This window comes from Haemorhous mexicanus, chromosome 1 (genome assembly GCF_027477595.1).
Source record: "Haemorhous mexicanus isolate bHaeMex1 chromosome 1, bHaeMex1.pri, whole genome shotgun sequence".
Taxonomy (NCBI): Eukaryota; Metazoa; Chordata; class Aves; order Passeriformes; family Fringillidae; genus Haemorhous; species Haemorhous mexicanus.
The window spans coordinates 116,194,809-116,217,894 of NC_082341.1; the positions used below are offsets into that span (position 1 = coordinate 116,194,809).

At 40.3% G+C, this 23,086-nt stretch overlaps 1 protein-coding gene across 1 annotated transcript in view; it reads right to left on the minus strand.

The window, feature by feature from the left end:
* LOC132334260 (ethanolaminephosphotransferase 1-like) overlaps positions 1–23,086 on the minus strand; it is a 55,029-nt gene that overhangs the window by 3,299 nt on the left and 28,644 nt on the right. Inside the window, exons 6-9 of the mRNA XM_059860189.1 lie at positions 16,236–16,344; positions 6,142–6,190; positions 3,933–4,113; positions 183–365 (exon numbers count right to left, since the gene is read on the minus strand). Coding sequence (XP_059716172.1) covers positions 183–365; positions 3,933–4,113; positions 6,142–6,190; positions 16,236–16,344 — 522 coding nt within the window. The remainder of the gene's footprint in view (positions 1–182; positions 366–3,932; positions 4,114–6,141; positions 6,191–16,235; positions 16,345–23,086) is intronic.

Sequence of the window (23,086 nt, forward strand, 5' to 3'; positions counted from 1 at the left end):
ATCAAGTCACTGAAGTTATTGCACATGCAAAAAGGCATTGCCTGCAATAAACCAATTTCTTTTTTTTAACTTTAGACTAAATAAAACAACACACAGGACTAAAAAAAATATCCCAACTCATACACATTCAGACTCCCAGGCAATGCCCCAACCAGAAACTGTTTCCAGACCCCTCTGCTCACCACGCAGACGCCGTAGTGCACGTGGGCAGCCGTGACCAGGATGGTGAACACGGCGAGAACGGCTTCTTCCATGCAGCCCAGCAGCCCCGAGATGGCCGCGTACACCACCAGCGCCAGCGGGAACAGGAACCAGTGGAACAGCTCCGGCCGCGTGCTGCTCATCTGGCAGATGATCACCTTGCACTGCCAGAGCAAAGGGGGCCAGGTGAGAATTGCTGGGCCAGCCCCAAGGGTCTAAGGAAAAGTATTTCCATTTTCTCCGCGGGTTGCTTTGAGTAAGGGGGAAACAAGGCTGCAGTTCAACATGGGGCTGGTTTCTGGTGAGAAGGCTGCTGTAGGCACACACCTTTGTGCCTCACTGGGTCCTAGAGGACATTATTACAGCTAAAAATACACCTGTGGAAGCCCAGAGCACCAGGAATATTTCTCTGTCTGCTCTGAGGTGCCCTGACCTACAGGGGAGCACTGACTTTGACCCTCATTCATGGAGAAAGTTTCCTAGACTTCAAGATAGACTGGAATCCACAAAGGTGTGAAATAGATTCTAGAGTAGTGTAGGTGTATCACTTAGTGAGAAATTTAGGTTTTGGGATTTTTAGTATGTTGTGGATAGAAGCAAGATGGAGGGCACAGGATGTCATCCTGGGTTTCTTCTTCCTACTTCCTTCTTCTTCATGGGTTTGGGTGGCACTGTAATCGGGCAGAAAAGTTCACATTGGGGGCTCTTTGGGATCAGTTATTGGGTTAAAAGGGAAAATAATCTAGGTGTCAGTTCTTAATTGGATAGTTTAGTCTTAAAGACCTTGTAACAAGAGACTGTGAGCCATTTTGTGCCTTCTAATGAAAAGCTACTGAACTCACAGTAGTGACTGTTCTTACTGATAAGAAATAATAAACACCTGAGTCCGAACATGAACCACCATCTCAAGTACCTTCAATCCAGACCCAGGGAAACCAACAAGTGGTACCCCAACATACACCCTTTCCTGGAGACAGTATTTTGATACACTTGATAAGTGGAAGCACATCTTCACAAAAGGGGAATTCGTTTGCCACCTTATGTTTTCACGGGGACTCATAAAATTGTGATCCCAGATCAAATGTGCCACCACCTAATTAATCACTGGGAGAGTGTGCTGGTATTTTAATCATGCAGCCTGACAGAAATATCATCTGGTTCATTGTATAGAAGGGAGGGAAGACAATATACGACATTTTCACATCCTGTTTCCCTTTTCTAACACTCCTTTATGTACTAAAACACCAATTTCTTGGCTCAGTCATGGCAGTAGGCTCCCTGGAGATGCAGCTGGGGGCCCAGAGAAAGGGATCCCACTCAGAATGGTGGAAAAAGTGAATATATGTGAATGGTTTAACTGAAGACAATTAGCTTAATTCTACTGAATTCTGGAAACTTAATGAGACTAATTCACTTGAAATTCAGTATTTTAAAAGCAATTAAGCACCCCAAAGTGTTGTGTCTGGCTTAGGCTCCTTAAGAAATGTGTCTCATATATATCATGCCTTACAAAAAAGTAAAGGAATTTAGGCACATCTGAAATATTTTATTGATTTAAGTTTCACTCAAGATTGAAATGTGGTTAAAAATAGATTTTATGTATCCTGAAAACAGCAGAAGAATGAAAATCTCATTCCCTCTGCAGTGCCTGAAATCTTATGGCAGCAGCAGTAGGAGTCTGACCATAGGAAAGAAATACTGGCTTTACTGCCTGTGCTGTGGAAGCTGAAGAATGCAAAAATAAACCATGAAAAAATAATTAACTTTGAATAGTGGAAGAAGTAAGCCTTTGTACCTAATGTTAATAATTTCACTTATATTCTCAGTATTGATTGTGAATTTTTTTTAATGACACTGGTTTTATGAGTCCTTTGGGAATCATTCCAGAGGGTAACATAAATTGCTAAAGCAATCTATAAGCTATAATTTTTCTGCCTACATAACTGAACCTGACCATAGGTTGGATTTCACATTGTTTTAAAACATTGTTATACTTACATATTTGGGTGACCAAATACATGGTCAAAGGCATGAGAAGTTCCAGATACTGGAACTGGGATGGCAGGTAGAGAGCCATGGTCTGCAGTTTGTGGTCTGCAGAACAAGTAATGGGAACCCAATGTGTCAGGCTATCATGGAGAAGAAAAGTATTGCCATGACAAGCCTTCCTCTGATGATGGAGGAAGCATGCCTAAGGAACCAGAAGAGGTGAAAGGAAATGCAGGCTCGATTTTCAACTCTAGAATGTTACAAATTCCAGCTAACACCCATACATTTTTAATGCCTGCTTTTAAAATGTTAAAAGTTTTCAGCTAACATGCATGCATTTTTAATTCGCACGAGCCTCCAACACTGCAATGTGTGTTTTGGGAAAAGAAAAAACAAAGCCTGAAGAATATGTATTGCACTCAGTCTCTGATAAACTGCAGCCTGTAAAGAAATCTCTGGTTTGCCTTACTATTTTTCTTCTGCAAGCATCCTGCCACAATCACTCTTGGTTGGTTAAGATGTATGTGCAGAATCTGCCATCTGCCAAACTCTGAAAGCATTTTCCCTACTGGCATGAAGGAATTGTATTTCTCAATTTGGAATCCCCACTATTCTCTTAAGAAAAAGGGGTAGATTAGGTAATGAATAATGCATACAATAAAACACATCTGAAAATCAACTCATTTTTGTGAGATTAAGTCCTTAAGATGGAACTGTTTGATTTGTGACGCTCAGAAATGTACATTTATAGGATACATCTAACAAACATCACAATTACAACTTTTTTTTCCATTCCTGAATTCATATTTCTAAAGGGGCTATACTTTCTCTTTTAAAACCTCACGTTTTTGAAGATGTGTCTCCTAGTGCAAGACACTTCTAGCCTTCCACTTTTTAAACTGGATGTAGTATTGCTCAATGGAAGATTTTAGATGGTGTTGGAGTCAGTCTACTTTCCTAAGATGACTCTAGTCACTATCCTCTAGGGTATTTTTGCTTAAATGCAAGAACACCTTTCTGCTTGGCTGCTCTCCTGGCTTCCCCCAGAGAAGAAAGCTCTGGGTGACTTGCAGAGCTCAGCACCACTGCCTGGCTGCCCATGCTAGAACTGCACAGAGGTTTGTGTTGTCCTGTGGGAATGAAAGGGGGGAAACTCGTCACCATGATGTGGTACAGGAGAAAATCTAAGAGCAGAGAGCCATCACGAGGCCCCTACAGCTCTTCACATCTTTCCCTAAAACATGCTGTCACTGGTACAGCCTTTTTCTAAATGGTGAAGGGAAAATGTAGGATCAGCTGAACTGGAGGATACAGGAATGCATGGACCACAGTAGTGGACACAAGAGCAGGGGGAAGCCACAAGCCCTCCACTCTTGCTAATAAATCTGTGCCGGTGTTGGCCTTTCTTTTACTTTGACAAATACCCAGTTCTGCCTGTATGTTGGGGAGTATCTGTTATATTTCTGGAAGTAAGGCATCCTTAGGGTTTTCATAAACTCTCAGAAAACAAATCAGAACCCTCACAAAAGAGTTCCACTGTGGCAGAGGAGGTATTTCAGCACTGTAAGTGTCCCCAGTCCAGAGACATGTTGTGCTGTATTTTTATGAGACAGAGTGTAACACAGAGGTAGAAAAGCTGTGTGACTCTGCTGATTTTAGCTACATTTTCTGCTCCCTTCTGCTTAATCACAGAAAAATAGGAAGCTATCTTTAAATAATACCACCACCTCGAATATACTTACAATAACATTTGAGAAAGCAACCCCAACCATCCATAAAAACAGTCTGGGTTGCTTTGCTAATATGTTGCTTGGAGATAAAACCACCCAGACTGTAAGAAGAATGAACAGCAACAGAGGTGACACAAGAGGTAGCAGTCCTTCATACAGAGAATCATTCTTCAGTGTTTTCTTTAAATGTGCTCTGGAAATAAATACAATAATTTTGTAGAGAAAGTAATTTTATCCATTCTATTTCTACTCAGTAACTTCAAACTCTAGACCAAACTCAGCCCAAGAATTCATCTTGCAACCAGTGCAAATGTGCTAGATACCAGACATTTGACAAGAAATTGTAGTATACCCAAGTAACATTTATTTCTGGAGTTAAAATATACTGATTTATTCCCATAGCTCCTGATCAGCTTTGCTTGCTCACCATTGTCTGGCAATGGACCAGTAAACCCACACAAAGTGAGCTGCAGTACTCTCAGGCATGCAGACAGGCTGTGAATTCAAAATACACAGCTTTAGAGGGTGAAGGTTCTAACATGAGACATAAACTTGTTTCAGTCAATAACACCCCACGTTTTCAGCAGCAGCAGAGTTAAGCACATGGCTGGCAGGTATTGCAGTTGTTTAGGTCTGGAGGCCATGCTGCTTGAGGATCCTGTACATTAGGATTTAGGTACTTTAGTCCAAATACAGCCTAAAGGGGAGGCTTTTTGTCTCATTAAAGCAAAGAAAAACTAATGATACATTGTGTTTTCTTGGGTATTTTAAGCTGGTTTTTAAAGGTAGTAAATTATTGCATTTTCTGTCAGCTAGGGAAATGGTAACTCTAAGTTCACAACCACTAAACCATTCCTTCATACAGCTAGTTCAGAAGAGCAATTCTGGGTTTGAAATGTACTGGGAAATGTCCTGTTTAAAATCTTTGAACACATGTATTTATAGAAACAGCTAGACAAAAATCCAAGAAATATCTTTCTCATGCCAAAAAGGAATCACCTACTCCTAAAATAACAACTGAGAAGAGGCATCAGGATGAAGAAAGAGAGGACATGATTGGAAAACTCAAATGCTTCATCACCAAAGAGCAAACCTGACTGGTAGTTTAAATTTTTTGAGTTCTTCTCTTCAGAGGAATGACAAACCCAGCGGAAGGCTTGAGAGGAACCATGTCAAGTGATGACTTAAAGAGGAAAATACTAAACAAAAGTCCTGACAGGAAAGGAAGGAAACGAAACCCTCAATGCTCATGGGGGTAAAGGCTGCTACTGCCAGGGGCTGACATGCACAAGGTGCTTCCCTCCCTCTCTCAGTCAGCCCCAAACTAGATTTCCTTGCACAGCTGGTTCCCAGCTCCTGCCCCACAGCCCAGCCTCTCTGCAGGTCCTCAGCCTTTCCTGCCCCACATCTCCCAACTCCCCACACTTCCTGCCCCTAACCTGGGGCTGTGCATGCTTCTGGTCACTGCACTGAGTGCCACCACACAAAAAGGGCTGTGTAGGGGAGATGCAACATTGTCTTATAGACTCTCTAAAATTTAAATGTTATTATTAGTTTCCACTAATTCCTGAAGACAGGCAGTGACAGTCCCTCCTCCAGGACACTTAGGACCTGAGAGACCTGAAGTGACAGATGAGTGAAATGAGCTAGCAAATACTAGGGGAAGGCAGGCAGCATTAGTAAAAATAGGCCATTGGAATATAAAACTGAGTATAAAATTCTTGGGTGCAGCAAGCCAGTTCTTAGATGTAATCACAGCTTGCCACCTGCCTAGCTTGCATCTGATAGTAATTATCTGCAGACTTCATACAGAGGAGAGTTTTACAGAAGGACCAGGAAGACAATTAAGTACTTCAGAGTGCAGGATGGTCAGGTACAGAATTCCACCTAGCACAGGCAGAAGTTACAAATCACATTTGACAGCAAATAAAATGCAGTGTTTTTTACCACAGAGCCTTTATCAGTTTAATGTGCAGGACCACTGTGAGCTGCCTGGAGAACAGCAAGTGAAAGGAAAAGGAGAGAGTTGTAAACATGAAAAAGAAACCAGTCAGATTCTGAAAACTCAGCAGAAAAACCTTTTACTGCATTATCAGGACAGCATCTGGATGAAAGAAGCTAGTCTACTTCAAGCATTACTTTTATTTGTAAATAAGCAAACCATTAAATATACAGAATTAAATAGGAGGTGATAGAACTTATTTAATGTTAATTAACTTACCTGTGAATGTTGTATAGTGTTTGTGGAAAGGATAGAAACAAACTGAAGACTGGAAGAGAAAAACATAAATATGTAAGTCGACACTGATGACCTCAGAGTTTTTTCATATGATAACAGACCTTGTGTACTATTCTAAAAATGATTTGGTATTCCTGTACTCTTTACAGGATATGAACTGAGTTTGGGGGCTTTAGGCAATAATAAAACTGTTCTCTTTTTTCCCAGAAGCTGGCTGCTGGAAAGAGTTGCTGATACAGAATTTCCTGTGTAACGAGTGACAGGACCAGATTTTTTTTTTATTTTTTTAATTCTGATATAGCTAATAGATAGGATCAATTATTTTTTATACAGGTTTGCCTGCTGGACCCAGAACAGTACTACTTTTTATGAGCTGCTCTTTGTCTAGAAAAATCTGAGTCTAACACCAAAAGCCTTTCAGTGGAATATAGAAAGACAATAAGCTTCAAGCTGGGCTGTTCACATTAGCGGGGAAATAAGTTTGTAGTTCAAAATATTAGGGGTCAACTAATGATCTGTTTTGATAATACAATAGCTGAAATTAATGAATCTTTATGTCATGTCCATCATTTGAACAAGTGAGAGTTTTTTGCTTCTTTTTTAACACAGCTGTGGTGTTTCTGGAGCTCAGCTTTATCCCACAAAGCACAAGGGTTTCACCTTTGCTAACTCTGTGTCTCCCTGCTCTGCTGCTGGTATTATCAACCCAGCTGCCAGCAGCCCCTGAGCTGTCTGAATATCCAGCTGTACCCTCTAACACCCCCATCCAAAATACACTGGTCCACCCAAGAATTAAAGAAGACTTTCAGCAACAAGTTGAAGCGCGAGATTCAAACAGAAAAATCCACTATATGAGTCAGTCCTAACTAGGTGAAAATATATATGACTTTTTAAATCTATGTCATTCCCTGCAGAGCTCTTTGGTTTGTACTTTTTCCCCACTTTCTGTGTATTGAAGGCTTTTCCCAGGCCAATTTGCTGCTTGGAGATTGCTCTGGGTAGCACATTTCTGCATGGCTTTTTTATTATAGGGCATGAGACTTGGGTGTGGTGCACTAAATTAATACACAACTCCTATTTTATTATGGGCAAGAAAAGCGCTCTGATGTGTTAAACTTTCTGGTTTTGACCTAAACCATCTCATTTAAGAAGCACTGTGCTGCCTGTAAAGAAAAGTAGAAAACTTTAATCTCATTATTAGCAATCTGGAGAGAAAAATAATTAGAGGAAAGATATGATTTCAAATGACTTTGTACTGGGGCTAATGTGACATAGCAGTGTCCTGAGAAATGTCAGTATTTACCCTTCAGTCCTCATCAAGGACATACCCAAGTGTTTAGTAAGCCCTGGCCACAGTGGCAACTCAAGGAAAGGAAAACAATGTGAAAGAAAAGTGGAGATCAGGATTGTTGGAGAAAAAAAGTAAAAAGGGATGCAATAGATAATCTGTCTCTCCAGTCTTTCTGGTTATCTACTAAAGAGAGGGAAACAAAGAATTGGAAAAAAAAAGAATAGCCATTCTATAAATAATTTCAGGTATTGCATTCTTTTTAATGTTTACCTTTTAGGTTTGCTTCTTAAAACAATTAAGAGCTCTGCTTCTTTACCATGGCAGAAACTCCCTATCAAACAGCTGAAGGATGTGCAATTGAAGTAATATCCCAAGTATTTTGTCAATATATTTCTAGAATTCACAGGCTTAGTGCCTTCAGAGTGATCTGTGTTTAATGTGCACTCCAGTTAGCTGTGTTTTCTATTAGGCAGGGAGCGCTAGTTCAATAAAATCTTGAGTTCCGTACAGCAGTTCCAACATCTGTATCACATTAGAGCAGACATGAGACAAAACATTGACTCTTGAGGTTAAATCTAAATTTCCTGCTGCAATCCTGAAGTTTGATTTGTTAGGAGAAAAGCAACCGAGAGAACAGAAATAGAGACTAGACCTAGAAATAGAATTCAAAGAGCAATGGTTGCCAACAATTTGTTATTTTTATGAAGTGCCATTTTAGTTAGAAATAACACATTGACCACAAACAGTCCCCCAGCTAGCAAAAAGCCACTTTGCAAACGGGGCAGTTCCACCAGTTAGTCCCCCGTATTTTTACACAGCTTTGCTTTTAGCACAGCGAGAGAGCTGAGGATGCAGCAGGGAAAGCAAAGGGTGTTCCCCGTTTCTTATGGGATTTTCAGAATTCCATCATTTCCTACAACATGTTGCTTTCCCATCTTTTTTTAGCTAAAGAGGCCTGGCTTGGGGGCTGCTTTTGGTACTCATTAAGTCTGCTGTTTAATTGGCATTAAGAATTCCTTTGTGCCCAGGAGCTAAACTGCTGCATCCGCATTGCTGCCATTCCCTGCTGCTCTGAGGAACAAAAGGTGCAGCCTGGAAAGCAAACCCACTGCTGGCTCTCTGGTGCTCAGCCACCCAGGCACTGCCCAAGTGATGATCATGGGGCTTTTTTTTTGTTGTTTTTAATGTCCTAAAAGTACATATTTTATTTTAAAATAAGTTTTAAAATTCAATTTCAGCGCATTCGATGTTTTAACACATATGGGAAAATAGAACCCCTCAGGTGTTCTTAGAGGTAGTATACTGCTCTTCCAGGATTTTTTAGGTTCTTCTTTAGTATTTTCCCATTCTTCAGCTGATTTAAAATCTGACACCCAACTGTAAGAACACAGGCCTATATTAAAGGCAGAAATACCAAAGCACAGATGGGTGGCCCAGATACACAGGGAATTCTTGTGTCACGCCAGGCTGAAAGCATCAAGCCCAAATCCTCGGATTTAGGTACAATCCTATCGTCAGTCCTCTGTGTTGCACAATGTAAACTCCCTTTTCAGAGAAATAAACATTTTTAAAGCTCTTTATTAGGAATTATTTTGTCCATACTAAAAAATGCTAGGCATAAGCATAAACAAACAAACAAATCCCAATGCATTCAGAAATTCAGGATTAAAGACATATCAGAAATGAAGAAATGAAGGCATTATCTAGTTTTCCAAATATGTATATGTATAGAAGCACCCAGATACATACATAGACATGCATATAAATATGTGTGCATATTATATATATATATACTTATAATCTTAAGGACAACTTTAGATTTCATTTAGTGCTTTCAAATCCAATTCCAAACCAATAAGGTGTTGTGATATAACTGAATAAATTAATAATAATTTTAAAAAGCTAGCACACAATGGATACCATGATAGCTTGTCACCCATGTTATTTGGACTGACAGTAATATATTTTAATTGTGTGAGGGCATTTTAAATGCTCATGTAACTAAATTTAAAGACTACTGAAGATCTACAGACAGACAGGTTGTTTCCATGACATGCTGCAGTTACTGTGGCATGTAACAGTAAATCAGCACCTGATTTAATTCAGGCATTTCTACAAAATACAGACTTGGTCATTGTAGAGAAAGAGGGGTATGGCCAGGAACAAACTGCTGACACTACTGTCAGCTCCAGAAAGTGCTATTTCAGTACCCAACAGCCCCATGCTGGCACTCAGACAAAGCAAACAGCCTGATGCAGGATAGCCACATTTCTGAAAACACAAAACCTCACAGACTGTAAACACTGCTAAATAAAGAAGTGACTCCAAGACACCTAAACCACCAAACAAGTTATGGTGCTTCAAAGGAAGGACAACTTTCGCTTTTATCTTCTCTACACCTTTGCTATCATAAATCCCCTTTGTTAGTAAATTCCTGACAAATGAATCATCCTTAAAATGTCCTAAGAAGAGCACTGAAATTTTATTTGTTAAGAACTGGCTCTTCTGATAGTAAAAATTCAAAAATTCAAAAATGAGACAGTGCGACAAAGGGTTGTAATTTTAGGTGAACACTGCACTGGAAATTGTGTGAATTTGTTCAGGAAAGCACCATCCCTGCCGTGCTCCCCCCAAAAAAAGTACTCCCCAGAGCACTTATCCCATTTGGGAGGCAGGGAAGAGGGCTGTGCAGACCTTCCAGGCATATCACAGCAGTTGACCAACTCTCTGACAGCAGGTGGCTGTACTTGCATTTCAGCTTACAAATTAAATAGTATCACTCCTCATTTTCCAAGTGCCCACACCTCTGCATGGCTTCCTTCAGTACACTGCTTGGCCTTTCCATCTCTAGATTAGTAATTTGTCATAATCAATGTTTGCTGTAAAGCAATGGGATGCTATAATTTACTTTTCTTAGCCACCAGAAATATTAGATTCAAAATATCCAGGCCTCAATATTAGCTTGGAAAAATATTTAAGTACTTTTTCCATGATGTTTTTCCCAAATTCCTTGCACATTTAGAGCAGCTAGATGCATGAAAATATCTTAACACACTGAATGTTTAGCACACTGATCAGTGCCTGGAAGCAAGCTTCATCAAAAGGTGAACATTTTAAAAGCACTTGTTTCTGGAACAGAAGCTTTCTATGGAACAGTGTGACCTTCTCTGGCATGTCTTGAACAGAAGCTCTTTCAACTGATTGTGCAAACACGTAATTGTGTTTTGAGCTGTCCACTAAAAAACCAGTGTATTTTATTAGTATGTAAAGTGGCAAACTTAAAACCACTTAGTAGCTGGGGGGGAAACCTTAGAAAACAAATATATAATTTGCAGACTTAATTGAGCCTGTAAAGTCTGAATACATTAGGGTCAAAAATATACCTAAAATCCACAGTATGAAATGATTTTACAGGGATTAAGGGAACATAAGTCCTGTCTTCATGCACAAAGTTGATGTAGGTTTTAGATGTTTTAGCATCTAAGATATTTTTTGAGTATAAAGATTGTAGAGGGATGCATTTATCATGCTTGTGGAAAAAAAAGATGTGTTTATCATCTGTGTTGATTTTATATCTTATTTTCAATATCTAAGGAAGTACACATAGCATTTATCTCAAACTGAGCTGTAAGATAACAATTAGCATTCAGGGGGATTTATACCAATTGAAGAATTAGTTTATGGATGTAGCTGCTTCTTTGATGCAGTTCTGCTCAAACATCATTCTGTTTCTGGGCACAGCAAGAATTGAGCACCAGAGAAACAATGCCTTTATTTGAAAAGCCTAGACTGGCTTCCAGAAGGACTGCCAGGCAAGCTCCCTTGTCTGACCTTTTCCTGGGGGTCCCAGAGTCCCTGAAATGACTCCTCACACCTTAACACCACCAAACTCATCCCCACCTGTAATCAGCCTCCTGTGACACTGCTCTGCCTCTGGCCTTGAGCACTCTGCTCTTCTAGGTTATTGTTCTGACTGGTTCAGATGAGTTACACTGAACATGAACTCAGTGACTTCTTAAAAATATATCTCAAGTGACAGGTGAGTATTTCACACCCTTTACTTTAACAGAGCCTTGTACAATCTGTCACAACAATGCCTTAATAAATGTTGATTTGGTGACAGACATGTAGAAGCCAACTCATGTTAAGCACACTTCTCAAACAGGACTGGTCAAAGCCTGTTGGAGCAATAACCTTTTGAAAACATTGCACTTAACGTTTAATCATTCAGCAAGTCATCACTAGGGCAGAGCCATCAGCCACTTTGCAATGGGAACTACAGGAAATCACTACAGAATGACATCATTCCATAGGGGGCAAAACAATTCAGAATTTGACCATGGCCTCCTAAACAGTTTCTGACCCTGAAAAAGGGGCAGGCTACTGTATGAACACCCATGGCAAGGACTTGTGTGTCCTCCTTTGATACACAGGATGTAGCACAGTGTAAGTACAATGCAGTGTTTTGGAGGAGTAACTGTGCTGTGCTTTCCCACTAAGATGGAATTCAAATAATTGGCATGTTTTACATGTTACAGCTTGGCCTCATCGTTAGATTTTGCTGCTATCATCTGTTCATTTATGTTTTCACTCCTCATTTTATATACTTAAGTAGCTCAGGGAAGAGTGACCCACAAGGAAAACACTCTGTAGAAGTCAGCATAGAAACCAAACCCACGAACATCATAGGAAAACATTCTGAATGCTTTGGCCACATCTCTAAGACAAAGTTCAAGTTTCAGATCTCTGACAGATATTAATATTCAATTCACATTTCATGTTCAAACTTTGAGAACTTGTTTCATCTTTGCCACAGGCTTCAGTAGCCAGATCTGGGCACTGTTGACCACACATAATAGACTCAAACATGACACCATGTCTGGATTACAGAATAGTCTGCCCCATGTGCCACACACTGATGAAGTATAACATATACACTCCATGCTTAAGTGATCCTCTTCCATGAAGTCTATTCTTGTGGTTGCAATTAATACTGAGAAGGAGCAGGAAACTCTGTGCATCCAGGCATCATTTTTCCAACTTGCCTTCCTGAGGAAATGAAGCTGATGTGCTAACTCTGCTTGTTTGTGTACATCCCACCACAACTTCTAAGCTTTCAGTCAATTCTGAACAAAAGAATATACCAAAAGAAATTTCCAGTAAGATGCATGTCTCCATCTTCCTTTCTCCAGGAAAGGATTGCAGCCTGAACTCAAATTTTATTAGACATTATAAAATCTTCATACAGAGCAAGTATGAAGGTCCCAAACATGGGAAATGCTTCATTCAGAGCACGCACCTACAGGTCATTTAATAGCAACGTGAGACAGAAACCATCATCAATTAATAATGCTGCTCCCTGAGCTACAGATGCCTACCTGTCAGTGAAAATCTTCTCACAAAGTCTACAGCATCATTTGTGGTACTAGAATTTTTGTGCTGAACCGACTGCTTCAAAATGCTTATTGTAAATATTTCATATTGCTCTCAACCTGATAGCACAGTGACAGGGAATGTTAGGCATTTGGGATGCCCTGGAGGGGTGAAAATAAATGATAGCTGTCACCCCAGTGCTGCCCTTTGAAGGGACCCTAGTTAGCCAGATAATGCTGTGGGACAATTGTGGTTAAACCCCAAGAGAGCTTTTGGAGTGTCATCCACAGGAGCCCCGATGAGAGCAGAGTAATTAGTTCCAGATGAGCACACAGGCACATAACTTTAAAAGGGTCTGTCTGCTCCCCTGCTGGGAGAGAAAAGGCATTTCTGCCTAGCAGCCAGGTCAGCTGCTCTGGAAACAGGAGAAGGACCTTCCTCCTTGATCCAGGGTCAGCTAGGTGTGTGTTTTGGAGCTGAAGGATGGAATTGCATTCACTGCCAGTGAAAATTACAGGATCATGTTTGCTGGGTAGCTGACAAATTCCCATAAAATACTATGCTGAAGTTTCTCTATTTCACAGGGTAGTCCTCTGAGGTCACTGCTCAGCAGCTCAAGACTTGGCTTTCCTACAGGTGCTCACAGTGTGCCAAAGAGTTCCCAGGAACACACATAAAGCTCTTGTTCCTAAAACATCTAATCTAAACACCAGTATTGCTGCACTTTTATGTATATCTTTGTGTGTTCTGGCACCTGATAAAAGCTCCATTACTTTCAATGAGTGAGTGTCACCTGGTGATACCACAGTTTCCTCTGAAGAGGTGCTTTCACAGAGTTCATCCTTAGGTTATACATGGATTTTTTTTCTTTTTTCCCAGAAAACTCCAGGAAAGACATCTGAAAAACACTCTTGTGCATCTTGTTTGGATTTCTTCCTACCATAGAAGGTAGGAGCTAAAGCCCAGCTGCTCTTGGAGAAGTGACGGCTCAGCAGCTGAACTCATGTTGTGTACAGAACAGTAAAAGCCCCCAACAAATGCCAAGTATTGATGGAGAAGCTACAGGTTCGCTGTTAGAAGGACCACTGGTGACTACTAAATGCCATCAGATGGTTAAGCACAGCCATTTATGGTTTAATGGCTCCTCTCAGGATCCTGGGAAACTAGCTTGTAAAAAGCATCCAGAGGCCCACTTTGTTTTTAACTAGCCACAAAGGCATTTAACTGAGCAAGCCAGAGTGGGCTCTCTGATACAAATGGTTCCGGCTGAGCAAGACACACTTGCTGCAGTCTCTCTAAGGGAGAGAATAATTGAATCTTCCCGGCTGCTTGGCCCTTGGTGTAGGTTAGACAGGTACTTTTCTGTAGTCACAACGGGAGTCCTGCAATTTACCACAAGCTTCTAAAAATTTTACATATCCCTAGTCACTGCACACAGGCTTCCCAATGATAACCACTTTACTGCTGAGCCGAGATTCAGGTATGAAATGGCAGTGCTTTCTGGACCAGCATGACCCTTAGTGGAAGGATACTACTTTTTCTATATTTAAATTTAGTGTCTGATTCTAAGATACATACTAAGAACTATGATGATTCTGTAGTATAGAGTCAACCAAGACTATTATTTTGCATACTTTAAACCCATATTTAACTTCAACTAAGTTGCAAAAGATGCCATTGTGCATAGTGTGCTAGAGACAAGGGTTTTGGAGAAACCTTTTGGCTCCTACTTGAGCCAACTCTGCTTAGGACAATGACAGAAGAAATACTAGTCTGTGCTCACAAATCCACTCATTCAAGCATACTACAGAAGACAGAAGCAGTACTTCTTTCTAGTGCTAATCAAACATGGCTTTGCAGCTGGTTCTGGCGGAGTATGAAAAAGGATGCTCACACCTGCAGATAACACTGAGATGCTTCCCTTCCTCAAACATTCCTACTATGTTGAACAGTTTGAATTAAACCTTCATCCATGGCTTCCCAAGTGCAAGGGAAGCCATCAGAGTACTCCCTGAATGGGCTGTCATGTGTCTTAGTGACAGGAACCAAGCACTGATGTGTGCAGCACAGAACAAGTGTGTTCAGTGGGCTGGTCTCTGCTAGCACCTAACACTGCCCTGACCTGCTCATTCTGGGTGAGCCAGCATCCATCTGCCCTGGGCTTGCAGTGCTGCTTCAAGAGCACAAATCACTCCCTGTCTACAGCTACACCTCTGTCAAAGGTGAATAATTCACTGACTATTGAAAAGGCAACCACTGTCTTTTCCCCCTTCCTTTCTTTCTTTTTCCTCAGAGTGCCTAAATCAGGTCTGACTAGAAAAAGACTGTATTGTCTCAGTCACACACTGTTGGGTTTTTTTGGGTAAAGCACAAAACCACGTCCTTGCAGACACTGCTCATTAGAAAGCACAGCCTGAACACAGGGTCCTTTCTAACCTAGGAATTCTGGGAAACAGTGCTGGGGCAAGAGGTGGTACCTGCTGACAACCTTGCTCTAGGGAGAGGGTGGTGAGAGCACAGAGCAGTGCAAAATGCTCAAATGGTTGACATGAGGGAAGCACCTATAACCAAGTCCTCCCCTTGGCTCAAGGGCAGAAGATGCTTCTTGGGATGCAAGCCTAGAGTGTTTGTGTCAAACAGTATTTTGGTGCCCTCTTCTCACCACTTGTATGCTCATACAAAAATCTCCAAAATGCATATGCTTATTTCTTCACCTTCCAAGCACCACATCAAAGACATTTTGCATGCACAGATTTTCAGCTAAGACTTCCATATTTTTAACTCATTAAAATGTAACTGCTCTTGTTCTCAGTCTTGATATAGCAGTCAAAAAACATTCATTGCTCATTTCAAACTACACTGACAGTATCAAATAATGGCCAAATAGACTATTGCTGTGTATGAAAAATAAATCTCTTCTATTTGCAAAGGATCTCTAAAGAATACCTTAGAAACCACCTGGCTTTTACTCATATTTACAGTTGTGCATCTAAGGTTATTTAAATAATGTCTTCATTTCCTCTGTACATAATGTTTTGGAACATAATGTGCTCCAGGCCAAAACATTAAACTTAGAATATGCATAAATGTTAGTGACATTTTACCTGGGTGACATGAGGAGTTCCAGAGACTTTGGGAGCCCAGCAAGCCAGCACACTGCCCTGAACTGCACATGCAGATAAGGAGTATTTTCTATATTATTTGTGTGCAGCACACACTAACCCAAAAATATCTACTTTTTAAAAGTTTTCCAGTATTAACCCTTTTAATTATCTCTATTCATCTATTTTTTGACTAGCCAACACTTACAAAAGTAAAACAAAAAAAAAAAAAAAAAAAAGGGAAGTATAAAAAATATAAAATCAAAATTATTAAAAAAGCAGCACACTTTTGTATAGATTTGGACACTTACCTATAAGCAGGATAACTAATACATCTGTAATATAATAACCAAACAGCAAAGGCTTCTGCCAGACCTCCACACCAACAGTACCAGTGAGCAGATATGCTGCTATTAACACCTACAGAAAAAAAAAAAGATAACTGATTTTCAATCCTTTACATCTAAAAGTGGAGAATTTCACTTATCATCTTAATACAAATGCAAAAGTAAAAAAAAAAAAAATCTGTTAGTTACCTCCTGTCTCTACTTCACCTTCTGCTGCCATGGCAAAACAATTACTTCTAAGCAGTGAAGCAACTTGCAGGGTCACCAAGAGAATTATTTAAAATGTATGAAATATGGTAAGCAAGCAACTTCCCTGGTAATGCGTGCATCTGTTTGTACATGGTATTGCTGACTTACCTTTTCAAAATACCTAAATCCACTTTTATTGCCACGTCTCCCCACTACACATGCGCTTCCCTGCTTTTGGATACAGACTTCAGAATTAGCAATTTGGTTATTTTTGCAGCTCTGCCCTTGAATTGATCATATCTGAGTGGCAGTGATCATATCTGATCATATCTGAATAACTGAGAAGGGGAGAGAAAAACCCTAAGCCCACCTGAAGCAATAATAAAAAATAATAAAAATATTCAACTGAATGTGAAGAAATAAGAAGAATGGGAAGGAGATGAAGTCTTCCCTGATTTTTAGTTTGACAGATAACATCATTAGAGGACACAGAAAGAATCACGTAGATGTCATAAGGAGTGAAAGGACACATACACAGGGCTCAGGAGCACCCAGCTAGAGGGACTGCTGCCCTTCTCTTTCTCTAGCCTGCTTTGTTCTCAGCCGTTTGGCTTTGCCATAGGACCCATAAGGGGCTGTATGTTTCATGCTACACTAGCTCTAAATTAAAATGACAATGCTAATTACAATGCCATTTAGAAAACTGCATATTCATCTATTTATTCCCAGGTAACATTCAGTAACCTTTACATTTTCCACTCAATGCAGCTTCTTATTCTGGGATGAAAAAATGGTTTTCAGCTTTAGTTGTGTTACAGATTATGCTATTTCTTAATTAGGTTTTTAATACAGTTTTTTTTTTCTATGTTATGTGTTTTTTCCATTTGAACTTAAGCAAGCACATTTCTGGTCTTCTATTAAATTTTAACTCAAAGATACACTGAAAATCTCTTTGTTAATTAACAGGCTTTTCAAGATCACAGATTAAGAGCAGAATGCTGATGTTGCTTAAACTTCTATTATACATAGATAATACTACATTTGGTTTCACTTACTTCTCTGTATCTGAAACCAAGATTCTTGCCCTGTCAGTGTGTAGGTCTTTAAGAGGTTTTGCTTGGATTTTACATTGTGGAACTGGATATCTGAATTGCCTCTGCAAGAACAAGCAGCACAACAGATCTGCAGCAAGGAGGAGCAGGCACTAGTGAGTGCCATTATGTCTTGGGCCACTGAAGACAGTGAGTCAAATTTTGGTTTAAGTTAAGGACACATATAATGGGTTTTGCAATCCACTGCATCAGAGCTAACATTTGGCTTCCTGAAGAAATTGTATTCTATTACCCATAATACATGATGGATGGAATCCTGACCCCATCAAAGTTGATGGCAAAACTCCAACTGGCTTTGATAGAGCCTGAATTTACTCTCACACGTTGAATCCTGAACAGACTTTTTTGGCAAGTGATAAAAGAGGAACTTTAGCATTAACCATTTTTACAGTCAGTACTTTTGGCAGGGCAGTCATGAGCATCACTGTCAGATGTCAGTGCTTGTCTAGGAACAGGGGTGTGGATGCAATGGGTTCTCATAGGGAATGCCCTGCCCTGGGATTTGGTCATGCAAGACTCCCAGATTGAGATTGCCTCTTAACAGATGTAGCATATGAAAAAAAAACACTCCTTGGCTTCAAATTTTTGGTATATTGTTTTTTAAGGACTCTTCACTTTGACTACACTGAAGCAGTCTTCAGCTTTAGAAAGCAGTCCTCCTTCAGAAAGCCTGAAGGATAAGGAAATGGCTGTGTCCCTTGATCTAAGCTCTACTAACAAAAAATTGTAGATTGTCAAAATTACTAGCAAAGCCTAAGTCTGTTAATCATCTGTATAAACTGTTTTAAAGGCACTGCTGGTGGAAAAAAAAAGAAAAAAGTAAAGCAATGTTCCTCAGTTCAACTGAATAATTTTACTTAAGAAAAGATGGCCAAGTTTTTTACTTATCTCTCTGCCATAAACCAGCTTTAGTACTTTTCAGATATAAATGTAATCTCTAGCAAGTAAAAATAATTGCAGCCTTTTGTAAAATGAGAAGTCCAAATTAAATAACTGTATTTGGGTTGTGTGGCCAGTTTTGGTAGCAGGGGGGCTACAAGGGTGGCTTCTGTGAGAAGCTGCTAGAAGCTTTTCCCATGTCCAGCACAGCCAATGGCAGACAGCTCCAGGATGGACCCACTGCTGGTCAAGGCTGCACCAACCAGAAATGGTGACAATGCCTCTGGGACAACATATTTTAAAGGCCAAAAAAAACCAAAAAAAAAAAAAAAAAAAAAAAACCAAAACCACAAAACAAAACAAACAAAAAAAAAACCTTACTGTGCAGTTGTAATTGCTGCCAGGGAAGAAAGGAGTGAGTATATGGGAGAGGAGCAGCCCTGCACACAACAAGGTCAGTGGAGAAGAAGGAACAGGAGGTGCTCCAGGCACCGTGAGCTGCAGACCATGGTGATGCAGCTGTGCCCCTGCAGCCCATGGACATCCAGGGGGATGCAGAGATCCACCTGTAAGCCCCCACATCAGAGCTGGTGGGTGCCTGAGAGGAAGCTGTGAACCTACAGCAGGCCCATGCTGGGGCAGGTTTCCTGGCAGGACTTGTGATCCTGTGGGGGACCCACAGGACTGAAGAAGGTTGTGCCTAAATGACTGCACCCCATGGAAAGGTACCCATGGTGCAGGAGTTCATGAAGAACTGTAGCCCGTGGGATGGACTCACACTGGAGAAGTTCACAGAGAACTGTCTCCCATGGGAAGAACCCACTCTGGAGCAGGGAGAGGACTCCTCTCCCTGAGGAGCAACAGAAACAACCTGTAATGAACTGACCATAACCCCCATTCCCTGTCTCCCTGAGCCAGTGAGGAAGTGGAGCTAGAACCCAGGAAGAAGGGAGAGGTAGGGGAAAGGTGATTTTAAGATTTGTCTTACTTTTCATTATCCTGCTTTTATTTTGATTCATAAGAAATTAAATTAATATCCCTGAGCTGAGTCTGTTTTGCCCATAATAGTTATTTGTGAGTGATGTCTCCCTGTCCTTCTATCAACTCATGAGCCTTTCATTATATTTTTTCTCCCTGTGCAGTTGCAGAGGGCAGTGATAGAGCAGCTTTGGTGGGTGCCTGGCATCCACCCACCACAATAACACAAGAACTATATAACAAGCTAATGTAGATGGGTACAATCTTGGATTCCAACTCTCAGCAGCATCTCACCAGGAATATTTTTGGCTTTCCAAGACCTTCTCTATGAGGATGAGGAATACTTATGATGGAAAAGATATGGAAATACAAGATATTAATTTGTAGGCTCTCTAATATAGCTGACAGCAGGACAGCTGGATTCTGAGCAGGGGCTCCCTATCTTGACACAATTTTGTAAATAACAACAACACAGTGACATTTGTTCCTGTGTAAAATCAGAATAATCCTTTGATGTAGCATTGGGAAAATTCTAATGCAGTATAACCCCTCAAAGTCTTCTACCTTCTAGCCTCTTACCTGTTCTCTAAAATTTTTGATATTTTTAAACCACCATCACTTTCACGTCTTTTTGCTATTTCAGTTATAAGTTTTGTGACCACAGTAATTTAGACTGTGTGTGTACATACATTTATTTTCTTACCATTGATTTACCATTTCTGTTTTACACACAGGCACACTTAGTATACTGTGTGATATTCTACATGATGAAATAAAAAATCAAATATTTTGTCATTTTCTTAAAGAATGTGGATATGCTTTAAAATTCTTTATGATTCCACAAAAACCTGACATAAATTTTATTGTAATATTCAATTTCACTAGCATATTAGCTGCAGTATTAATTGCTCATGTCTTGAAATATTTTCCATAAACACAAGGCTCAAAATAAACATCTAGAAAGCAAAGTAATTTAAAATAAAAGGTTACTTAATTCTTCTGATAATGCATGTGACACTTGGCTAAAAGAGTAAGAATTATTTCCTACAAGCTATTTCAATAGGAGTTAGCTTTAATATGATGTGCAATTTTTCCACTTTATTTTTTTCTCTCTTTTTTTTTTTCTCTCAAAAAATAGTTGAAGGTTGCAAATCTTAGACTTTGAAAAATTTTACCTAAAAAGATGACTTTGCATTTACAAATAACTCAGGGCATGTGGAAGATTAATTAATCAAGAAAAGTTTGTGGGGAATCATAACCAAGTGGTTAAGAATGAAGCAGTCTGCTGCAGAAAAAGCCTGTGCACAGCAGGTTCTTCTGTTCAGATTTCACATGGATACACCATGGGGCTTCCCTCAGATAACTGAGTATTGAGATCAGTTTCCAGCCATGTCTGGAGGCCGCTTGAAGCAAAGACCATGGTCTGGTCAGCACTGCCTCCTCACTGCTATCACTTCTCTTACTTCAACAATTCCATTGTGCTCCAACTTTGGAATTAAGTAATAATACTTTTCTTCACAAGAAAGGCTATGCTTTCTACAGACACTTCAAATTAAAAAATCTCTGAAAGTTAATATCCTTTCAACTGAAATTAAATTGTAAATCCTGATAATATGACCAAAGAACAACATATTTGCATCTTTATTTTGCTTTTTAATAGAAAAGAGGTTTTGCCCCTCAGAGGAGGTAGAAATTTTTTCAAGATGTGATTTGCACTTGCATTGTTTGGGATTTCTTTGCCAGCTCCTGAAACATTTGCTGCCACAGTACATTTCTAGAAAAGGTCATATGGAACATATTTCAGCATGAGGTTTGTAAATAATCTTGTCAAAAGAAAACCTGGTCTATGGTACCCATGAAAGAAACCTTCCCCAGCTTTGACTGAAAGGAAGGAGAAAAGGAAGTCCTACAGTTTCAATTGCTAGGGGCATCATGTACTTGCATTTATTCAGAGTTCCAAGGCAGGCAGAGGCTTCTCCCAGAGGCTCTAGGTGGTACTGCCCAAAGCCATCAGGCAGAAGCAGCTGGGAAAGCATGTTAGACTGAAACCCTGGGGCTCATGGTCCAAGCACCCATCCCTTCAGGCACAACTCTCTCTATGTGTGGGATTTCTGGACATCCTCCCTTGCAGGGCAAAGGCTGGGCCAGAGACAGCTGCCTGTTGCCTTTGGGATTTTGCTGCTTGTGCTTCTTCTGAGCTTGCCCCTCTCGGCTGGGGAGAGGAAAGAGAGTGGGATTGTCTGGGTCACTGCAGCTCTCACACAGCTCTTCACTTTTAAAGTTTTAATTAAGAATATAAAGGGTATCTCCTGTTACACTTAAGGCAGCACCAACGGAGCAGAGGTATCATTACATCATATTAAGGAAAACTTTGTTCCCCTGCTATGAACTCAACTGCAATGGCTTATGAAAAGCAACAGCAGGATAAGGCAAGTATTCCATTAGGGTAATATTAAATTCTTCAGAAAGAAAACAGATCTTTTTTTAAAACAAAACAAGATGATGTCTGTGAAAATGAACACATGGCAAGAAGCCAGAAATTTTAATTTCTCAGGAAAGCTTTGTCTTTTTTTTTTTTTTTCAAGAGACTTAATTTGCAGATATTAGCTTTATTTGGTTTGTCTTGTAACAAAAATAAAACTCTTCATTTTCACAAGATGTATTCAAGGGAATTTCTCACAGATATAGCAGAGATCTTTGCCTTTTCTTCAGACTTTTGGGGTTTCCAATAGGTGTGCTTACTCAAAAGTGTATGAAATTTGTCTAGATGCTATGAAACAGAGGCTGCACTCCCTGCACCTTTTTCTGCTACTCAGGAATCAGCACAGGACAGATCCTTGTGCAGGAGGGAGGAGAGACAGGAATAGCTTTCCCTGCTGCATTTGCTGCCACCTTGATTCTGGATCCACAAACATAATGGTCCTCTGACCAAGCATCTCTCAGACACATTACAGCCATTTTTCAAGTTTACAAACCACAGCTTCCTGCAAATGATTGTCTGCTGTAATCAAAGCTAATTGGAGTGCCAATTACAGCCCAGCTAGTGTAATTGGGTTACCAGTTCTGATGAGTCATCAAGTCACAGAAAAACGTGATGTGCATAATTCCCACAGATTTCCCTGTCTATAACAAGGTATTTTTCATGAGGAACAGCAGCTCTTTCTCTAGCACAGCTGAGGCAGAGCCTGTGAGAGGGCTGTGTTTGTGTACAGCAGAGCTGACTCAGCAGCAGTGTCCTGGGAGCCACACTCCAGTTAAGTGCTCATTAAGGTCATCAGTCCTCTACTTGCACGCTGACAGTAACTACTGCTTTTCTTGAGTTCTGCGGTGATAACAAAGCCCAAAGTTCCTGGCTGTTTAAAAGCAGAAGCAGGGGACTAGGTGACCCGAGTGTCTGACATGCCAGTGCAACAGCATTAAGTTGTGGAATTACTGAAGACTGAACAGGGAGGCACATTCCTGCAGCAATACAATTCCTGCAGGAATGCCATGGAGGAAATACTGAACTAAACACCATGAATCAGTCTGGAAGCAGCTAGTGAATGCTTTCACACTCTCTGCTTCTAAATGTGACCATGGGAATACCTGGCAGAGAAGCAATGGGAAAAAAACCAGCAAGGGAAACATAACCTTTCTTACTCATCATCAGCCATTTGC